Source organism: Physella acuta, unplaced genomic scaffold, assembly GCF_028476545.2.
Source record: "Physella acuta isolate Inbredline_101_S28 unplaced genomic scaffold, ASM2847654v3 ptg000750l, whole genome shotgun sequence".
NCBI lineage: Eukaryota > Metazoa > Mollusca > Gastropoda > Physidae > Physella > Physella acuta.
The window spans coordinates 504,908-523,344 of NW_026732268.1; the positions used below are offsets into that span (position 1 = coordinate 504,908).

At 44.1% G+C, this 18,437-nt stretch overlaps 1 protein-coding gene across 1 annotated transcript in view; it reads left to right on the forward strand.

Moving 5' to 3' along the window:
- The window catches only part of LOC131950279 (polycystin-1), a 74,336-nt gene that overhangs the window by 16,501 nt on the left and 39,398 nt on the right, over positions 1–18,437 (forward strand). The window contains exons 7-11 of the mRNA XM_059312360.1: positions 1,240–1,479; positions 8,599–8,837; positions 9,886–10,198; positions 11,180–11,611; positions 12,198–12,845. Of these exons, the coding sequence (XP_059168343.1) occupies positions 1,240–1,479; positions 8,599–8,837; positions 9,886–10,198; positions 11,180–11,611; positions 12,198–12,845 (1,872 nt within the window). The remainder of the gene's footprint in view (positions 1–1,239; positions 1,480–8,598; positions 8,838–9,885; positions 10,199–11,179; positions 11,612–12,197; positions 12,846–18,437) is intronic.

Below are 18,437 nucleotides of genomic sequence, written 5' to 3' on the forward strand. Positions count from 1 at the left end.
GTATGGCAGCTGTGGAAGGTTTGTATGGGAGCTGTGGAAGGTTTGTATGGGAGCTGTGGAAGGTTTGTATGGGAGCTGTGGAAGGTTTGTATGGGAGCTGTGGAAGGTTTGTATGGGAGCTGTGGAAGGTTTGTATGGGAGCTGTGGAAGGTTTGTATGGGAGCTGTGGAAGGTTTGTATGGGAGCTGTGGAAGGTTTGTATGGGAGCTGTGGAAGGTTTGTATGGGAGCTGTGGAAGGTTTGTATGGAGTTCAGATGGAAGGTTTGTATGGGAGCTGTGGAAGGTTTGTATGGGAGCTGTGGAAGGTTTGTATGGAGTTTAGATGGAAGGTTTGTATGGGAGCTGTGGAAGGTTTGTATGGGAGCTGTGGAAGGTTTGTATGGGAGCTGTAGAAGGTTTGTATGGGAGCTGTGGAAGGTTTGTATGGAGTTTAGATGGAAGGTTTGTATGGGAGCTGTGGAAGGTTTGTATTGGAGCTGTAGAAGGTTTGTATGGGAGCTGTAGAAGGTTTGTATTGGAGCTGTAGAAGGTTTGTATGGGAGCTGTGGAAGGTTTGTATGGGAGCTGTGGAAGGTTTGTATTGGAGCTGTAGAAGGTTTGTATTGGAGCTGTAGAAGGTTTGTATGGGAGCTGTGGAAGGTTTGTATGGAGTTCAGATGGAAGGTTTGTATGGGAGCTGTGGAAGGTTTGTATGGGAGCTGTGGAAGGTTTGTATGGGAGCTGTGGAAGGTTTGTATGGGAGCTGTGGAAGGTTTGTATGGCAGCTGTGGAAGGTTTGTATGGCAGCTGTGGAAGGTTTGTATGGGAGCTGTGGAAGGTTTGTATGGGAGCTGTGGAAGGTTTGTATGGGAGCTGTGGAAGGTTTGTATGGGAGCTGTGGAAGGTTTGTATGGGAGCTGTGGAAGGTTTGTATGGGAGCTGTGGAAGGTTTGTATGGGAGCTGTGGAAGGTTTGTATGGGAGCTGTGGAAGGTTTGTATGGAGTTCAGATGGAAGGTTTGTATGGGAGCTGTGGAAGGTTTGTATGGGAGCTGTGGAAGGTTTGTATTGGAGCTGTGGAAGGTTTGTATGGGAGCTGTGGAAGGTTTGTATGGGAGCTGTGGAAGGTTTGTATGGGAGCTGTGGAAGGTTTGTATGGGAGCTGTGGAAGGTTTGTATGGGAGCTGTGGAAGGTTTGTATGGGAGCTGTGGAAATATTTGTATGATACAGTATATAAGGCTGAGATCTGTATTCCTCAGGTGTTTGAGGGGCTGCAAGAGTTGTCCTTAGAGAGCTCTCACATTCTGGTCACTGGCGCCAGCCTTGTTCTTAACAAGTGGGGAGCATTGAAGGATGGCCAAAACTACACATTTGTGGCCAGTGGCCAGTGCCCTGGCCAGAGGGCAGGCTCATCGTCGCTGACACTTCCAGCCAATCTCCCACCATCTGGCGGTCACTGTTCCATCTCCCCAACAACTATAGTCCCTCTTGAAGAACAGGTAAATAGCTAGCCTGTAGCTCTAGTAATCAGAAAGAGGATTGAGGCTAAATTGTTGGCGCCTCATGTGGTGGTTCATTGGTAGGTGATGGGGAAGGCAATGAAACATCTACTTAAGCATTGTTGTGTGACCTACTTAGGTCGAGTCATTTTTATTTTGACATTGTATAATTCCTTATATGGAATGATGGTGTAACACCTGGGGTTTTTCCACTGACTTATTAAGGTGTTTGAGACATAGAAATTTTCCATTAAAATCTGATTGAATGATTCTGATCAGATGATTATCCCAACCAATGGCGACATGAGTTGAGGATAACCTCCCCTGTCACAGAAGTCTTTAATTGCACTGCACACTCGCAACACGAGGCAGTTTTTCTTGACCTGGCAGTCTACGAGGCCGTTTTACCTTGGTCAGGTTGCCGTCCATATTGTCCGGCTATAGACTCTGACCATTTGAACGTGAGAGTACTTAAGACCTGTGTGTGCCTTGCTTTTTTAAGTTGATTTGGTCTTCTAGTTTAATATTACTTGTCGCTAAGTAATTCTAGAAACTACAGCAGTGTTGTGTGGCCTGTAGCTGTTCTTTAGACAGTGTAGAAATCTGTGATAGTGATTTTTCCTACATTTTGTAAGTTGGGTTTTTGATATTTTATACATTAAATATTTTAACTAGTTTAACCTTGTGTTCGGCCACATCTGTGTTCGCTGATTAAAAGGTCGTATGTAGATTGGATGAGTGTTAATTACAATAGTATCACTAGCTTCCCTAGACATTAAATTCGAGCCCTAGTGGTCGTTGTGTTAAGTGTTCATCCACTTAGGCCGTAAGGCATTTGCATATGACCCCGAAAAAAGAATCCGGGGACGTTCTCCTTCTATTTGGCTGATAGATAGGTTAACGTTACAAAGTGGGGGCTCGTCCGGGATTTAATCTGTCGTTCCAGTTGTTGGTTATATCAGTTGAATACTAAGGTTAGTTGGATTTAGTTGTTTTTATATCCAGTAGCGTAGTGTTCTTACAACGCGCGCTCAGGCTAGAGTATCTAGGTCAAATAAGCAGACGTGTCACGTCCTACATTTAGAGGTCAAGTACACGGCCCAACGCTGTGTATTAATTTAAAGAATCTAGGCTTGTTGTGATTTTCAAGTTAGTGTTATGGAGTCTTTTTTGGCTAATCCTACTGTTGAAGATGTAGAAAAGTTGAGTAGAAAAGTTTTGGTTAGTGTAGTTAAGGAATTGAAATTGGATTATTCTGTTACGCAGAAGTCAGAGGTGTTGAGAGATAAAATTGTTGTTCATTTCATTAATGAAGGAGTATTTGATGAAAGTTTGTTGGCTGGTGTGTTGCTCCGCGAGGAGAAAACTCTAGAGAAGGTAGAATTAGAAGCTAGAATTGCTTTAAAGAAGGAGAAAGTTGCTTTAGAGAAGGAAAAAGTTGCTTTAGAGAAACAGGAGTTAGAGGCTAAAATTGCTTTAGATAAGAGGAGGTTGGAATTAGAATTTGGTCAAGTTAGTGATGTCACTTCTCTGGTAGATCCAAAAAAGTTGTCGGTAGGGCAAGTGATTGCCAAATTTGGGAAATTAGTTCCTAAATTTGATGAAACAGATTTGGTTGTTTTCTTTAACTCGTTTGAGAGTTTAGCGAAGACATGTGAATGGCCCGAAACTTCCATTACTGCTTTATTGAGCTCTGTCCTTACTGGGAAAGCTGCAAAAACATACCAGGCACTCTCTCACGACGTTCAAAATAATTATAGTTTGGTCAAGACTGCCATTTTAAAGGCCTACGCACTGACGCCCGAGGCCTATCGGACAAAATTCCGAACACTCCGCAAGTTACCCACACAATCATATGTGGAATTTCTCTTTGAAAAGGAGAAAATATTCTCAAGGTGGCTACACTCTGAGGAAGTTTCTGAGTTTGAGAAACTCAGGTCACTTATCCTAAGGGAGGAATTCCTATCGTCCCTGCCTGAAGAGATACGACTACACATACTGGATAACAAGATAACTGACATCCAGAAGGCTGCTGAGTCGGCTGACACATATATGTTGGTGCATAAGAAACCACCAGTGTCAGGAAACCGCCTCAACCCCGTGCTTCCCCTTTTTGGCAGCAATCCTCCTGTTGGCCAACATTTGAAGACATCACAGTCCAGAGAGAAACCAAGATCAACTCTCAATCGTCGAGCAGTATGCCAGTTCTGCAAAAGGCCTGGTCACCATGTCAAGGACTGTTACAAACGTCTTCAAAATAACAGAGAGGTGGTGCGTACTTCTGCGCACTATGCTCTATCCCCTCAAGCAGCCAGTTCAACTATGAACTCTAGAATTCTAAAGGACTCTAACCCTAAGTGTCCGCAAGAAGGTAGTCAAGTCTCCACACATTATGTGCAGTCACATTTTGACTGTTCTCGCCTCCATCCAGTTTCTTCCGAGTCTACCGATCTCGAGAGATCGAGAAAAGTTGACTTTTCATCTTTTATTGCTGAAGCCATCATTAGCAAACCAGGTGATCCGTTGTCTCAGAAGAATATCACCGTTCTAAGAGACACAGGAGCGTCACAATCACTCCTTTTGAAAAGTTCAATGGACATTTCACCAGAGACGAACACCGGAAGGATTTCCATTATCCAGGGAGTGGGGACAAAATCTACTGTCGTCCCTCTACACAAGTTTGCCTTGAAACATCATCTCGTCGAAGGTGAGGTCATTTTAGGTGTGATAGATAGTATTCCAGTCCCAGGAGTACACCTACTTCTAGGGAATGACCTTGCGGGAAGCAAAGTATACCCCTGTACGGTTTCAGACCCTTTGTCAACAGTTCCAGATAATGATTATGAACTGTATCCTGCATGTGCGGTGACAAGAAGCCAGACCAAACAATTGGCTGACACAACGTCTGAACCACATCTACCATCATCGTCAAGAAATTCGATTCCCAAACTGGAGTCTATGCTTCCAGAAAAAACAAGCCTGGGCTTACCCCTGAGGATATCTCAGGAAGACATCATTAAAGCTCAACAAGTCGACGCGGAACTCAAAGCAACGGTCGAAAAATCTCTATCATCTGACGATGGAGAATATTTCTCCGAGAACGGCCTCTTCTTTCGTCGCGCTATACCAGTGAATGCCTCACCAGCCGAACCATGGTTGGGTAAAAACCAGCTGTGGGTTCCTCCACCTTATCGGCATGAAATACTTAAACTAGCACATGACCATCCAATGTCAGCACACCCAGGAGTCACTAAAACAACGGCGAAGATCAAAGAACTGTTCTTTTGGCCCAAAATGAGAAAAGATGTGTCGCGTTACTGTAGAAGTTGCACGAACTGTCAGTTGGCCGGAAAGCCAAACCAGACAATTCCTAAGGCCCCTTTGAGTCCGATTCCTGTATTAGAAGAACCTTTTTCTAAAATCGTCATGGACTGTGTAGGTCCCTTGCCTAAAACCAAGGCGGGCAACGAGTACCTACTTACCTTTATGTGTTCAAGTACCCGTTTTCCCGAGGCGATTCCCTTACGGAACATTAAGGCAAAGACTGTAGTCAGAGCCATGACCCGGTTCTTCACTACCTTTGGATTACCTAGAATCGTGCAAACAGATCAAGGCAGCAACTTCACCAGTCACCATTTTCAGGAAGCGCTAGCCAAGCTAGGCGTTACCCACATCACCAGCTCAGCCTACCACCCTCAGTCTCAAGGCGTACTTGAGAGGTTCCACCAAACCCTCAAAACCATGCTAAGGACATTCGCTAACAGTAACACCCAATGGGATGAGTCTGTTCCTTGGATTATTTTCGCCGCGAGGGACTGTGTCCAGGACTCTTTAGGCTACTCGCCTTTTCAACTTGTGTTTGGACATTCTGTCCGTGGCCCCCTGAAGCTGATACACGAACGTTGGACAGGTACCAGTGATCATCCAGTGGAAAACTTCGACGATTTTCACGTTCGACTGAAAGCCGTGTGCGAAATGGCTCACAAGAACTTAAGAAAGGCCCAAGTGAGAATGAAAGAACTGTATGATAAGAGTTCTTGTAAACGAACATTCAATCCAGGCGACAAAGTTCTTGTGCTAGTACCTAATCTGAACAATGCGTTATCCTTGAGATATTGTGGACCCTTTACTGTGCATTCAAAATTAAGTGATTTGAACTATGTTGTCAATACGCCCGACAGAAGAAAGAAACAGACAGTGTATCATGTCAACTCACTGAAAAAGTATTATGATAATTGTAACAATTTTCAATCCACAGCTAAAATTAATTTACCTGTATGTTCTAATGTTTCTGATGATGTGATACACGATAAATTGAAACCCCCAAAATTGGTAAATTCTTCCTTTTTAGATAATTTGAATGTCCACCTTATGCATTTGTCCACAGAGGAAAGCCATAGGTTGTCTCAGTTGTTTGAGACGTTTCCCTCTATTTTTGGGGATGTCCCCAAAGAAGCGAAAGTTCCACCTCATGATGTAGTCGTAGGTGACGCAAAACCCATTAAACAACACCCCTATAGAGTTAACCCGGAAAAAGCTGCTTTGATAAAAGATGAAATTGATTATATGCTCAAGAATGATATCATTGAGCCCAGTTTCAGCAACTGGAGTTCCCCATGTCTCCTAGTACCGAAAGACGGTGGATCTTTCAGGTTTGTGACCGACTTTAGGAAGGTGAATGCGCTCACCAAAGCTGATTCCTATCCCTTACCTCGGATAGAAGACGTTATTGATAAAGTTGGTCAAGCTAAGATAATTTCCAAAATTGATTTACTTTCAGGATACTGGCAAATCCCCTTATCTGACCGTGCAAAAGACATATCTGCTTTTGTAACCCCTAATGGTTTTTATAGATACAAACGTATGCCCTTTGGTATGCGAAATGCTGGTCAAACTTTCCAGAGAGTCATTAACTCTGTCATTGCTGACATAGACCAATGTGAGGCCTACATAGATGATATAGTTGTATTTTCTAATACTTTTGAAGAACATATTGTTCAATTGACTAACCTTTTTAGAAAACTGTCTGAAGTTAATTTTACTGTAAACTTACATAAAAGTGATTTCTGTAAAGCTTCAATTACCTATTTGGGTTATCAAGTGGGAACGAACCAAGTTCGGCCCATTGAAGCTAAAGTAGATGCTATTGTAAGGTTACCACCTCCCAAAAATTGTAAAGAGATCAAAAAGTTCCTTGGGATGGCTGGTTACTATAGGCGGTTCTGTCAAAACTTTTCAGCTATTGCTGAACCTCTTACTGCATTATTGAAAAAGGGTGTTGAGTTTGAATGGTCAAATAAATGTCAAGAAGCCCTTTTAACCATTAAGTCATTTTTATCAAATGCTCCTGTTATGGCCGCACCAAATTTTAGCAAACCCTTTAAACTTGCCATTGATGCTAGCAACTTAGCCATTGGCTCAGTCCTATTTCAAGAAGACAACATGGGAATTGACCATCCCATTGCCTTTTTTTCCAGGAAGTTAAATGAAAACCAAAAGAATTATTCTACTATTGAAAAAGAAGCTTTAGCTTTGGTTTTGTCATTACAACATTTTGAAGTCTATGTCTCTTCTTCAACCAATCCAGTCAGAGTGTTTTCTGACCATGATCCCCTGAAATTTACCTCTAAGTTAGGACAGACAAATCAAAGAATATTGAGATGGTGCTTATATTTCCAAAATTTTAATCTGGAAATTTCACACATTAAGGGTAGTGATAATGTTGTGGCTGATTGTTTGTCAAGGATGTAAAATCTTGTTACACACATTGATCATGTGACATGCTTTGTGGTTCATTAGGACCATAGACAGGTTTTGTTTGAGTGTCACTCATATGAAAATGAGTGGTGTGAGTTTTGAATTTTTTTCAAAATTCCAATCCTGTTGAATATTTTGTTTATTTTCAGGTGAACCTTAATTAAAGGTGGTTTTTGATTATATGTAATCTTTTATAATAAAATGTCTCATATGACTCAATTGATATTGTAGCTAGTCATTGAAATAAAGGTCTTACCCTGGCGGGTTTACCACTTTTAATATTCTCATGGAAATATTGTAATACCCTTTCCTGAGGGATTTTGATGTATAATTACTTTTTGAAGGGTTACTCCCCTTTCACCAATTGTAAAAGTTGGAGTTACTTCCCTTTTATGTTCAGGGATATTTTCATCTGGTATTATGATTTTGATTGCTTACATTTGTAAAACATTTTTTGTTATTTCATTGCCAGATTGGTTCCTTATGTATGTTCTTGTGGAACCTATCTGTCACTTCCAAAAAGGGAGGGGATGTGACCTACTTAGGTCGAGTCATTTTTATTTTGACATTGTATAATTCCTTATATGGAATGATGGTGTAACACCTGGGGTTTTTCCACTGACTTATTAAGGTGTTTGAGACATAGAAATTTTCCATTAAAATCTGATTGAATGATTCTGATCAGATGATTATCCCAACCAATGGCGACATGAGTTGAGGATAACCTCCCCTGTCACAGAAGTCTTTAATTGCACTGCACACTCGCAACACGAGGCAGTTTTTCTTGACCTGGCAGTCTACGAGGCCGTTTTACCTTGGTCAGGTTGCCGTCCATATTGTCCGGCTATAGACTCTGACCATTTGAACGTGAGAGTACTTAAGACCTGTGTGTGCCTTGCTTTTTTAAGTTGATTTGGTCTTCTAGTTTAATATTACTTGTCGCTAAGTAATTCTAGAAACTACAGCAGTGTTGTGTGGCCTGTAGCTGTTCTTTAGACAGTGTAGAAATCTGTGATAGTGATTTTTCCTACATTTTGTAAGTTGGGTTTTTGATATTTTATACATTAAATATTTTAACTAGTTTAACCTTGTGTTCGGCCACATCTGTGTTCGCTGATTAAAAGGTCGTATGTAGATTGGATGAGTGTTAATTACAATAGTATCACTAGCTTCCCTAGACATTAAATTCGAGCCCTAGTGGTCGTTGTGTTAAGTGTTCATCCACTTAGGCCGTAAGGCATTTGCATATGACCCCGAAAAAAGAATCCGGGGACGTTCTCCTTCTATTTGGCTGATAGATAGGTTAACGTTACAGTTGTATATAGGATCAAAACTAACATTGCTAAATATTTTTTGCTTCAGGTTTTAGTCAGGTGTTTTGATTGGCTGGACGCAGATGATCCCAACAGCTCATTGGTCTACACCATCTATGTGGACGTGGGCCACCATGATGCCAGCCACCAGCAGACAGACAGCTACTTGCTGTACTCTGGCACTAGCCCCTCGCAGGCTGTCTACCTTGGTGCCACTTCAGGAACCTCTGCCACTCTCAGGGTCATGGTCTCTGACCTCTTTGGTGCCATGGCTGCAGGTGGAGCCAGGTTTGTAGTTTGGTGACCTTTATGGGAGATATGTTTGTATTTGGTGACCTTTAGGGGAACCAGGTTTGTAGTTTGGTGACCTTTATGGGAGCCAGGTTTGTAGTTTGGTGACCTTAATGGGAGATATGTTTGTATTTGGTGACCTTTAGGGGAACCAGGTTTGTAGTTTGGTGACCTTTATGGGAGCCAGGTTTGTAGTTTGGTGACCTTTATGGGAGATATGTTTGTATTTGGTGACCTTTAGGGGAACCAGGTTTGTAGTTTGGTGACCTTTATGGGAACCAGGTTTGTAGTTTGGTGACCTTTAGGGGAACTAGGTTTGTAGTTTGGTGACCTTTAGGGGAACCAGGTTTGTAGTTTGGTGACCTTTAGGGGAACCAGGTTTGTAGTTTGGTGACCTTTATGGGAACCAGGTTTGTAGTTTGGTGACCTTTAGGGGAGCCAGGTTTGTAGTTTGGTGACCTTTAGGGGAGCCAGGTTTGTAGTTTGGTGACCTTTAGGGTACCAGGTTTGTAGTTTGGTGACCTTTAGGGGAACCAGGTTTGTAGTTTGGTGACCTTTAGGGGAACTAGGTTTGTAGTTTGGTGACCTTTAGGGGAACCAGGTTTGTAGTTTGGTGACCTTTAGGGGAACCAGGTTTGTAGTTTGGTGACCTTTATGGGAACCAGGTTTGTAGTTTGGTGACCTTTAGGGGAGCCAGGTTTGTAGTTTGGTGACCTTTAGGGGAGCCAGGTTTGTAGTTTGGTGACCTTTAGGGTACCAGGTTTGTAGTTTGGTGACCTTTAGGGGAACCAGGTTTGTAGTTTGGTGACCTTTATGGGAACCAGGTTTGTAGTTTGGTGACCTTTAGGGGAACCAGGTTTGTAGTTTGGTGAGCTTTAGGGGAACCAGGTTTGTAGTTTGGTGACCTTTAGGGGAACCAGGTTTGTAGTTTGGTGACCTTTAGGGGAGCCAGGTTTGTAATTTGGTGACCTTTAGGGGAGCCAGGTTTGTAGTTTGGTGACCTTTAGGGTACCAGGTTTGTAGTTTGGTGACCTTTATTTCCCAGTCTGATTACCTTCAAGCCAGCAGCTTTACCAAGCAACAAGTCTGTGAGTGAGTACTTGTTTGAGCAGACTGACCAGGAGCTCTCTGCACTGGTCAAGCAAGGCCTGCCCATCTCACTGCTGCAGTACGCAATGGCCCTGGGCCAGCAGCTCAACAGCCAGTCCCAACTTGAGCAGGACGCTGGCAGGGGGAGGCAGGCGGAGCAGAGCCGCGCTGCTATACGTGATGCCCTCACAATATGTTTGGCCACATCAGTTCCCATCACAACAATGAAGGATGTTCAGCAGATGGCATTTGCCTTGAGGCTTTTAACAGTTAGTATCTATATATAGAATACCTGCTTGCATCATCTGATTTGCTCTTTAATCATCTTTTTAAATGAACTTTAAAGGTCCATAATCCAACTAACTTAGCACTTAAAAGCTAGGAACATTCTGTTCTCATCACTTATTGTTTAGGCTGTACTAGCTGCCAACAGCCAAAAGCTCACTTGTATTTTGTTGGCTGTACTAGCTGCCAAAAGCTCACTTGTATTTTGTTGGCTGTACTAGCTGTCCACAGCCAAAAGCTCACTTGTATTTTGTTGTTGGCTGTACTAGCTGCCAACAACCAAAAGCTCACTTGTATTTTGTTGGCTGTACTAGCTGCCAAAAGCTCACTTGTATTTTGTTGGCTGTACTAGCTGCCAACAACCATTAGCTCACTTGTATTTTGTTGGCTGTACTAGCTGCCAAAAGCTCACTTGTATTTTGTTGGCTGTACTAGCTGCCAAAAGCTCACTTGTATTTTGTTGGCTGTACTAGCTGCCAAAAGCTCACTTGTATTTTGTTGGCTGTACTAGCTGCCAAAAGCTCACTTGTATTTTGTTGGCTGTACTAGCTGCCAAGAGCTCACTTGTATTTTGTTGTTGGCTGTACTAGCTGCCAAAAGCTCACTTGTATTTTGTTGGCTGTACTAGCTGCCAAAAGCTCACTTGTATTTTGTTGTTGGCTGTACTAGCTGCCAACAAACAAAAGCTCACTTGTATTTTGTTGGCTGTACTAGCTGCCAAGAGCTCACTTGTATTTTGTTGTTGGCTGTACTAGCTGCCAAAAGCTCACTTGTATTTTGTTGGCTGTACTAGCTGCCAAAAGCTCACTTGTATTTTGTTGTTGGCTGTACTAGCTGCCAACAACCAAAAGCTCACTTGTATTTTGTTGGCTGTACTAGCTGCCAACAACCAAAAGCTCACTTGTATTTTGTTGGCTGTACTAGCTGCCAACAACCAAAAGCTCACTTGTATTTTGATTTTTTAGAACTACCCTGTGGAGTACCTGACAGAGGACAGTCAGCTGATGATGGTCGCTGCCCTCAGGAGCATGAGGGCCATCTTGCAGCAGTCAGTGCTGTCTGGCCTGGAGCCATCAGATGTGCCAACAGAGGACCTGCTCAGTGTGCTGGCCAATCTGATTCACGCCGCCAACACCCGCATCTATTCCAGCACTCAGCTCTGGGAGTCAGGAAAGACAATCAGCATTGAGGACTTCAGCAGCAAGTTTAGAGAGCTGAGACCAGAAGTTTCTTCCATTGTCAGCCAGATGGAGTTTGTCAGCATCCAGCTAGGGGAGGCCCACAGGAGAGCCATCAGCTCGTTTGCTGTGCCCATGCTGGAGGAGGTGCTGGTGGCCACACTCCAAACTCTGCTGACACAGCCTGGACATCTGGACTTCCACTTGGATGGGATCCAGGTAACCATGGTAACACCTGACAACACTCATTGTACAGCAACACTCCTGCAGTCAATCAAAACAGAGACTTTGATGGAAAGCTATTATAAAATGGTTTTCAAATTGGAAAATAGTGTAAAAATAGTGTAAAAATAGTGTAAAAATAGTGTAAAAATAGTGTAAAAAAATGTTTTGTTCCAGTGAGAATGGACAGAGTGTTGTCACCCACAACTTGGCTTTATAAAACAGTTCAATAGTTTGATTCTTAACTTATTCAAATTTCAATTCTACAATTTTTAGCACAAAAAGGAATTTGGAATGACAAATTTCTCCTTAAATTGAACAGCTTTTTTTCCTAATGTTGGTACCATTTCTCTTCCTAATGTTGGTACAATTTGTCTTCCTAATGCCTATTTCAACATTTGAATGGGGTGTGTCTATTTCAACATTTGAATGTGGCATGTCTATTTCAACATTTGAATGTGGCATGTCTATTTCAACATTTGAATGTGGCATGTCTATTTCAACATTTGAATGTGTTGTGTCTATTTCAACATTTGAATGTGGCATCTCTATTTCAACATTTGAACTTGTTTATTTTATTTAGGTGAAGGCTGTGCGCACGCTAGCAAAAGATATTGAGCTGGAGAGTTGGTCAGAGAGGACCAAGGTCCTGATGAGCTCACAGATTTTGTCAGCTGTCAAACAAGAGAGGGAGGAGGTCCTGGAGGTCCTGGTCAGCCACCGACAGAACCCCTACACATACGGCCACTCTGCTGCAGCTACCATGCCTGTCCAAACGGTCTCATTTTATGAAACCAATGGCACTCAAATCAAGATCCACGACCTGAGTCAGCAGGCCAGCATCCAGATCCAAACATTGTCTAGCAATGGCTCAGTCAACTTGACCAACAACCCAGCCAGTAGCTCAGTCAACTTGACCAACAACCCAGCCAGTAGCTCAGTCAACTTGACCAACAACCCAGCCAGTAGCTCAGTCAACTTGACCAACAACCCAGCCAGTAGCTCAGTCAACTTGACCAACAACCCAGCCAGTAGCTCAGTCAACTTGACCAGCAACCCAGCCAGTAGCTCAGTCAACTTGACCAACAACCCAGCCAGTAGCTCAGTCAACTTGACCAGCAACCCAGCCAAAGATTTACTGTACAAGATGGTAGAAATATTCCCCAAGAAAAATCAAATTTGGGAGATGCGTTTGCCAAATGTTGAACGAGGTGTGGGAATACATGTTCAGGTACATACTTATTATGTTGATGTACTAAGCTATGTGCATGTCTTTAACCTTTGAACCCTACACTTCTGACTAAGAAATGCCCATTTCCCTGGAAGATTATATAGAGAAAGATGTGGGTAGTTGTTGTCCTGAGACCAGTAGAGTTGTTGTCCTGAGACCAGTAGAGTTGTTGTCCTGAGACCAGTAGAGTTGTCCTGAGACCAGTAGAGTTGTCCTGAGACCAGTAGAGTTGTTGTCCTGAGACCAGTAGAGTTGTTGTCCTGAGACCAGTAGAGTTGTTGTACTGAGACCAGTAGAGTTTTCCTGAGACCAGTAGTTATTGTCCTTAGATCAGTAGAGTTGTTGTCCTGAGACCAGTAGAGTTGTTGTCCTGAGACCAGTAGAGTTGTTGTCCTGAGACCAGTAGAGTTGTTGTCCTGAGACCAGTAGAGTTGTTGTCCTGACACCCGTAGAGTTGTCCTGAGACCAGTAGAGTTGTTGTCCTGAGACCAGTAGAGTTGTTGTCCTGAGACCAGTAGAGTTGTTGTCCTGAGACCAGTAGAGTTGTTGTCCTGAGACCATTAGAGTTGTTGTCCTGACATCTGTAGAGTTGTTGTCCTGAGACCAGTAGAGTTGTTGTCCTGAGACCAGTAGAGTTGTTGTCCTGACACCAGTAGAGTTGTCCTGAGACCAGTAGAGTTGTCCTGACACCAGTAGAGTTGTTGTCCTGAGACCAGTAGAGTTGTTGTCCTGACACCAGTAGAGTTGTTGTCCTGAGACCAGTAGAGTTGTCCTGAGACCAGTAGTTGTTGTCCTGAGACGAGTAGAGTTGTCCTGAGACCAGTAGAGTTGTTGTCCTGAGACCAGTAGAGTTGTTGTCCTGACACCAGTAGAGTTGTTGTCCTGAGACCAGTAGAGTTGTTGTCCTGAGACCAGTAGAGTTGTTGTCCTGAGACCAGTAGAGTTGTTGTCCTGAGACCAGTAGAGTTGTTGTCCTGAGACCAGTAGAGTTGTTGTCCTGAGACCAGTAGAGTTGTTGTCCTGAGACCAGTAGAGCTGTTCTCCTGAGACCAGTAGAGTTGTTGTCCTGAGACCAGTAGAGTTGTTGTCCTGAGACCAGTAGAGTTGTTGTCCTAAGACCAGTAGAGTTGTCCTGAGACCAGTAGAGTTGTTGTCCTGAGACCAGTAGAGTTGTTGTCCTGAGACCAGTAGAGTTCTCCTGAGACTAGAAGAGTTGTTGTCCTGAGATCAGTAAAGTTGTTGTCCTGAGACCAGTAGAGTTGTTGTCCTGAGACCAGTAGAGTTCTCCTGAGACTAGTAGAGTTGTTGTCCTGAGATCAGTAGAGTTGTTGTCCTAAGACCAGTAGAGTTGTTGTCCTGAGACCAGTAGAGTTGTCCTGAGACCAGTAGAGTTGTCCTGAGACCAGTAGAGTTGTTGTCCTGAGACCAGTAGAGTTGTCCTGAGACCAGTAGAGTTGTCCTGAGACCAGTAGAGTTGTTGTCCTGAGACCAGTAGAGTTGTAGTCCTGAGACCAGTAGAGTTGTCCTGAGACCAGTAGAGTTGTTGTCCTGAGACCAGTAGAGTTGTTGTTCTAGAGACCAGTAGAGTTGTTGTCCTGAGATCAGTAGAGTTGTTGTCCTGAGACCAGTAGAGTTGTCCTGAGACCAGTAGAGTTGTCCTGAGATCAGTAGAGTTGTTGTCCTGGGACCAGTAGAGTTGTCCTGAGACCAGTAGAGCTGTTGTCCTGAGACCAGTAGAGTTGTTGTCCTGAGACCAGTAGAGTTGTCCTGAGACCAGTAGAGTTGTCCTGAGACCAGTAGAGTTGTTGTCCTGAGATCAGTAGAGTTGTTGTCCTGAGACCAGTAGAGTTCTCCTGAGATCAGTAGAGTTGTTGTCTTGAGACCAGTAGAGTTGTCCTGAGACCAGTAGAGTTGTCCTGAGACCAGTAGAGTTGTCCTGAGACCAGTAGAGTTGTTGTCCTGAGATCAGTAGAGTTGTCTTGAGACCAGTAGAGCTGTTGTCCTGAGATCAGTAGAGTTGTTGTCCTGAGACCAGTAGAGTTCTCCTGAGACTAGTAGAGTTGTTGTCCTGAGATCAGTAGAGTTGTTGTCCTAAGACCAGTAGAGTTGTTGTCCTGAGACCAGTAGAGTTGTTGTCCTGAGATCAGTAGAGTTGTTGTCCTGAGACCAGTAGAGTTGTTGTCCTGAGACCAGTAGAGTTGTTGTCCTGAGATCAGTAGAGTTGTTGTCCTGAGACCAGTAGAGTTGTTGCCCTGAGACCAGTAGAGTTGTTGTCCTGAGACCAGTAGAGTTGTCCTGAGACCAGTAGAGTTGTCCTGAGACCAGTAGAGTTGTTGTCCTGAGACCAGTAGAGTTGTTGTCCTGAGACCAGTAGAGTTGTTGTACTGAGACCAGTAGAGTTTTCCTGAGACCAGTAGTTATTGTCCTTAGATCAGTAGAGTTGTTGTCCTGAGACCAGTAGAGTTGTTGTCCTGAGACCAGTAGAGTTCTCCTGAGACTAGTAGAGTTGTTGTCCTGAGATCAGTGAAGTTGTTGTCCTGAGACCAGTAGAGTTGTTGTCCTGAGACCAGTAGAGTTGTTGTCCTGAGACCAGTAGAGTTGTTGTCCTGAGACCAGTAGAGTTGTTGTCCTGAGACCAGTAGAGTTGTCCTGAGACCAGTAGAGTTGTCCTGAGACCAGTAGAGTTGTTGTCCTGAGATCAGTAGAGTTGTTGTCCTGAGACCAGTAGAGTTCTCCTGAGACCAGTAGAGTTGTTGTCCTGAGATCAGTAGAGTTGTTGTCCTGAGACCAGTAGAGTTCTCCTGAGATCAGTAGAGTTGTTTTCCTGAGACCAGTAGAGTTGTTGTCCTGAGATCAGTAGAGTTGTTGTCCTGAGACTAGTAGAGTTGTCCTGAGACCAGTAGAGTTGTCCTGAGATCAGTAGAGTTGTTGTCCTGAGACCAGTAGAGTTGTTGTCCTGAGATCAGTAGAGTTGTTGTCCTGAGACCAGTAGAGTTGTCTTGAGACCAGTAGAGTTGTCCTGAGACCAGTAGAGTTGTTGTCCTGAGACCAGTAGAGTTGTCCTAAGACAAGTAGAGTTGTTGTCCTGAGACCAGTAGAGTTGTCCTGAGACCAGTAGAGTTGTCGTCCTGAGATCAGTAGAGTTGTCCTGAGACCAGTAGAGTTGTCCTGAGACCAGTAGAGTTGTACTGAGACCAGTAGAGTTGTTGTCCTGAGACCAGTAGAGTTGTTGTCCTGAGACCAGTAGAGTTGTTGTCCTGAGACCAGTAGAGTTGTTGTCCTGAGACCAGTAGAGTTGTTGTCCTGAGACCAGTAGAGTTGTTGTCCTGAGATCAGTAGAGTTGTTGTCCTGAGACCAGTAGAGTTGTCCTGAGATCAGTAGAGTTGTTGTCCTGGGACCAGTAGAGTTGTCCTGAGACCAGTAGAGCTGTTGTCCTGAGACCAGTAGAGTTGTCCTGAGACCAGTAGAGTTGTCCTGAGACCAGTAGAGTTGTTGTCCTAAGATCAGTAGAGTTGTTGTCCTGAGACCAGTAGAGTTCTCCTGAGATCAGTAGAGTTGTTGTCCTGGGACCAGTAGAGTTGTCCTGAGACCAGTAGAGTTGTTGTCTTGAGACCAGTAGAGTTGTCCTGAGACAAGTAGAGTTGTTGTCCTGATACCAGTAGAGTTGTCCTGAGACCAGTAGAGTTGTCCTGAGACCAGTAGAGTTGTTGTCCTGAGATCAGTAGAGTTGTCCTGAGACCAGTAGAGTTGTCCTGAGACCAGTAGAGTTGTCCTGAGACCAGTAGAGTTGTTGTCCTGAGATCAGTAGAGTTGTCTTGAGACCAGTAGAGTTGTCCTGAGACCAGTAGAGTTGTCCTGAGACCAGTAGAGTTGTTGTCCTGAGACCAGTAGAGTTGTCTTGAGACCAGTAGAGTTGTTGTCCTGAGACCAGTAGAGTTGTCCTGAGACCAGTAGAGTTGTCCTGAGACCAGTAGAGTTGTTGTCCTGGGACCAGTAGAGTTGTCCTGAGACCAGTAGAGTTGTCCTGAGACCAGTAGAGTTGTTGTCCTGAGACCAGTAGAGTTCTCCTGAGACCAGTAGTTATTGTCCTTAGATCAGTAGAGTTGTTGTCCTGAGACCAGTAGAGTTGTTGTCCTGAGACCAGTAGAGTTGTTGTCCTGAGACCAGTAGAGTTGTCCTGAGACCAGTAGAGTTGTTGTCCTGAGATCAGTGAAGTTGTTGTCCTGAGACCAGTAGAGTTGTTGTCCTGAGACCAGTAGAGTTGTTGTCCTGAGACCAGTAGAGTTGTTGTCCTGAGACCAGTAGAGTTGTTGTCCTGAGACCAGTAGAGTTGTCCTGAGACCAGTAAAGTTGTCCTGAGACCAGTAGAGTTGTTGTCCTGAGATCAGTAGAGTTGTTGTCCTGAGACCAGTAGAGTTCTCCTGAGACCAGTAGAGTTGTTGTCCTGAGATCAGTAGAGTTGTTGTCCTGAGACCAGTAGAGTTGTTGTCCTGAGATCAGTAGAGTTGTTGTCCTGAGACCAGTAGAGTTGTCCTGAGACCAGTAGAGTTGTCCTGAGATCAGTAGAGTTGTTGTCCTGAGACCAGTAGAGTTGTAGTCCTGAGATCAGTAGAGTTGTTGTCCTGAGACCAGTAGAGTTGTCTTGAGACCAGTAGAGTTGTCCTGAGACCAGTAGAGTTGTTGTCCTGAGACCAGTAGAGTTGTCCTGAGACCAGTAGAGTTGTTGTCCTGAGACCAGTAGAGTTGTCCTGAGACCAGTAGAGTTGTTGTCCTGAGATCAGTAGAGTTGTTGTCCTGAGACCAGTAGAGTTGTCCTGACACCTGAAGAGTTGTTGTCCTGGGACCAGTAGAGTTGTCCTGAGACCAGTAGAGTTGTCCTGAGACCAGTACAGTTGTACTGAGACCAGTAGAGTTGTTGTCCTGAGACCAGTAGAGTTGTTGTCCTGAGACCAGTAGAGTTGTTGTCCTGAGACCAGTAGAGTTGTTGTCCTGAGACCAGTAGAGTTGTTGTCCTGAGACCAGTAGAGTTGTTGTCCTGAGACCAGTAGAGTTGTTGTCCTGAGATCAATAGAGTTGTTGTCCTGAGACCAGTAGAGTTGTCCTGAGATCAGTAGAGTTGTTGTCCTGGGACCAGTAGAGTTGTCCTGAGACCAGTAGAGCTGTTGTCCTGAGACCAGTAGAGTTGTCCTGAGACCAGTAGAGTTCTCCTGAGACCAGTAGAGTAGTTGTCCTGAGATCAGTAGAGTTGTTGTCCTGAGACCAGTAGAGTTCTCCTGAGATCAGTAGAGTTGTTGTCCTGGGACCAGTAGAGTTGTCCTGAGACCAGTGGAGTTGTTGTCTTGAGACCAGTAGAGTTGTCCTGAGACCAGTAGAGTTGTTGTCCTGATACCAGTAGAGTTGTCCTGAGACCAGTAGAGTTGTCCTGAGACCAGTAGAGTTGTTGTCCTGAGATCAGTAGAGTTGTCCTGAGACCAGTAGAGTTGTCCTGAGACCAGTACAGTTGTACTGAGACCAGTAGAGTTGTTGTCCTGAGACCAGTAGAGTTGTCTTGAGACCAGTAGAGTTGTTGTCCTGAGACCAGTAGAGTTGTT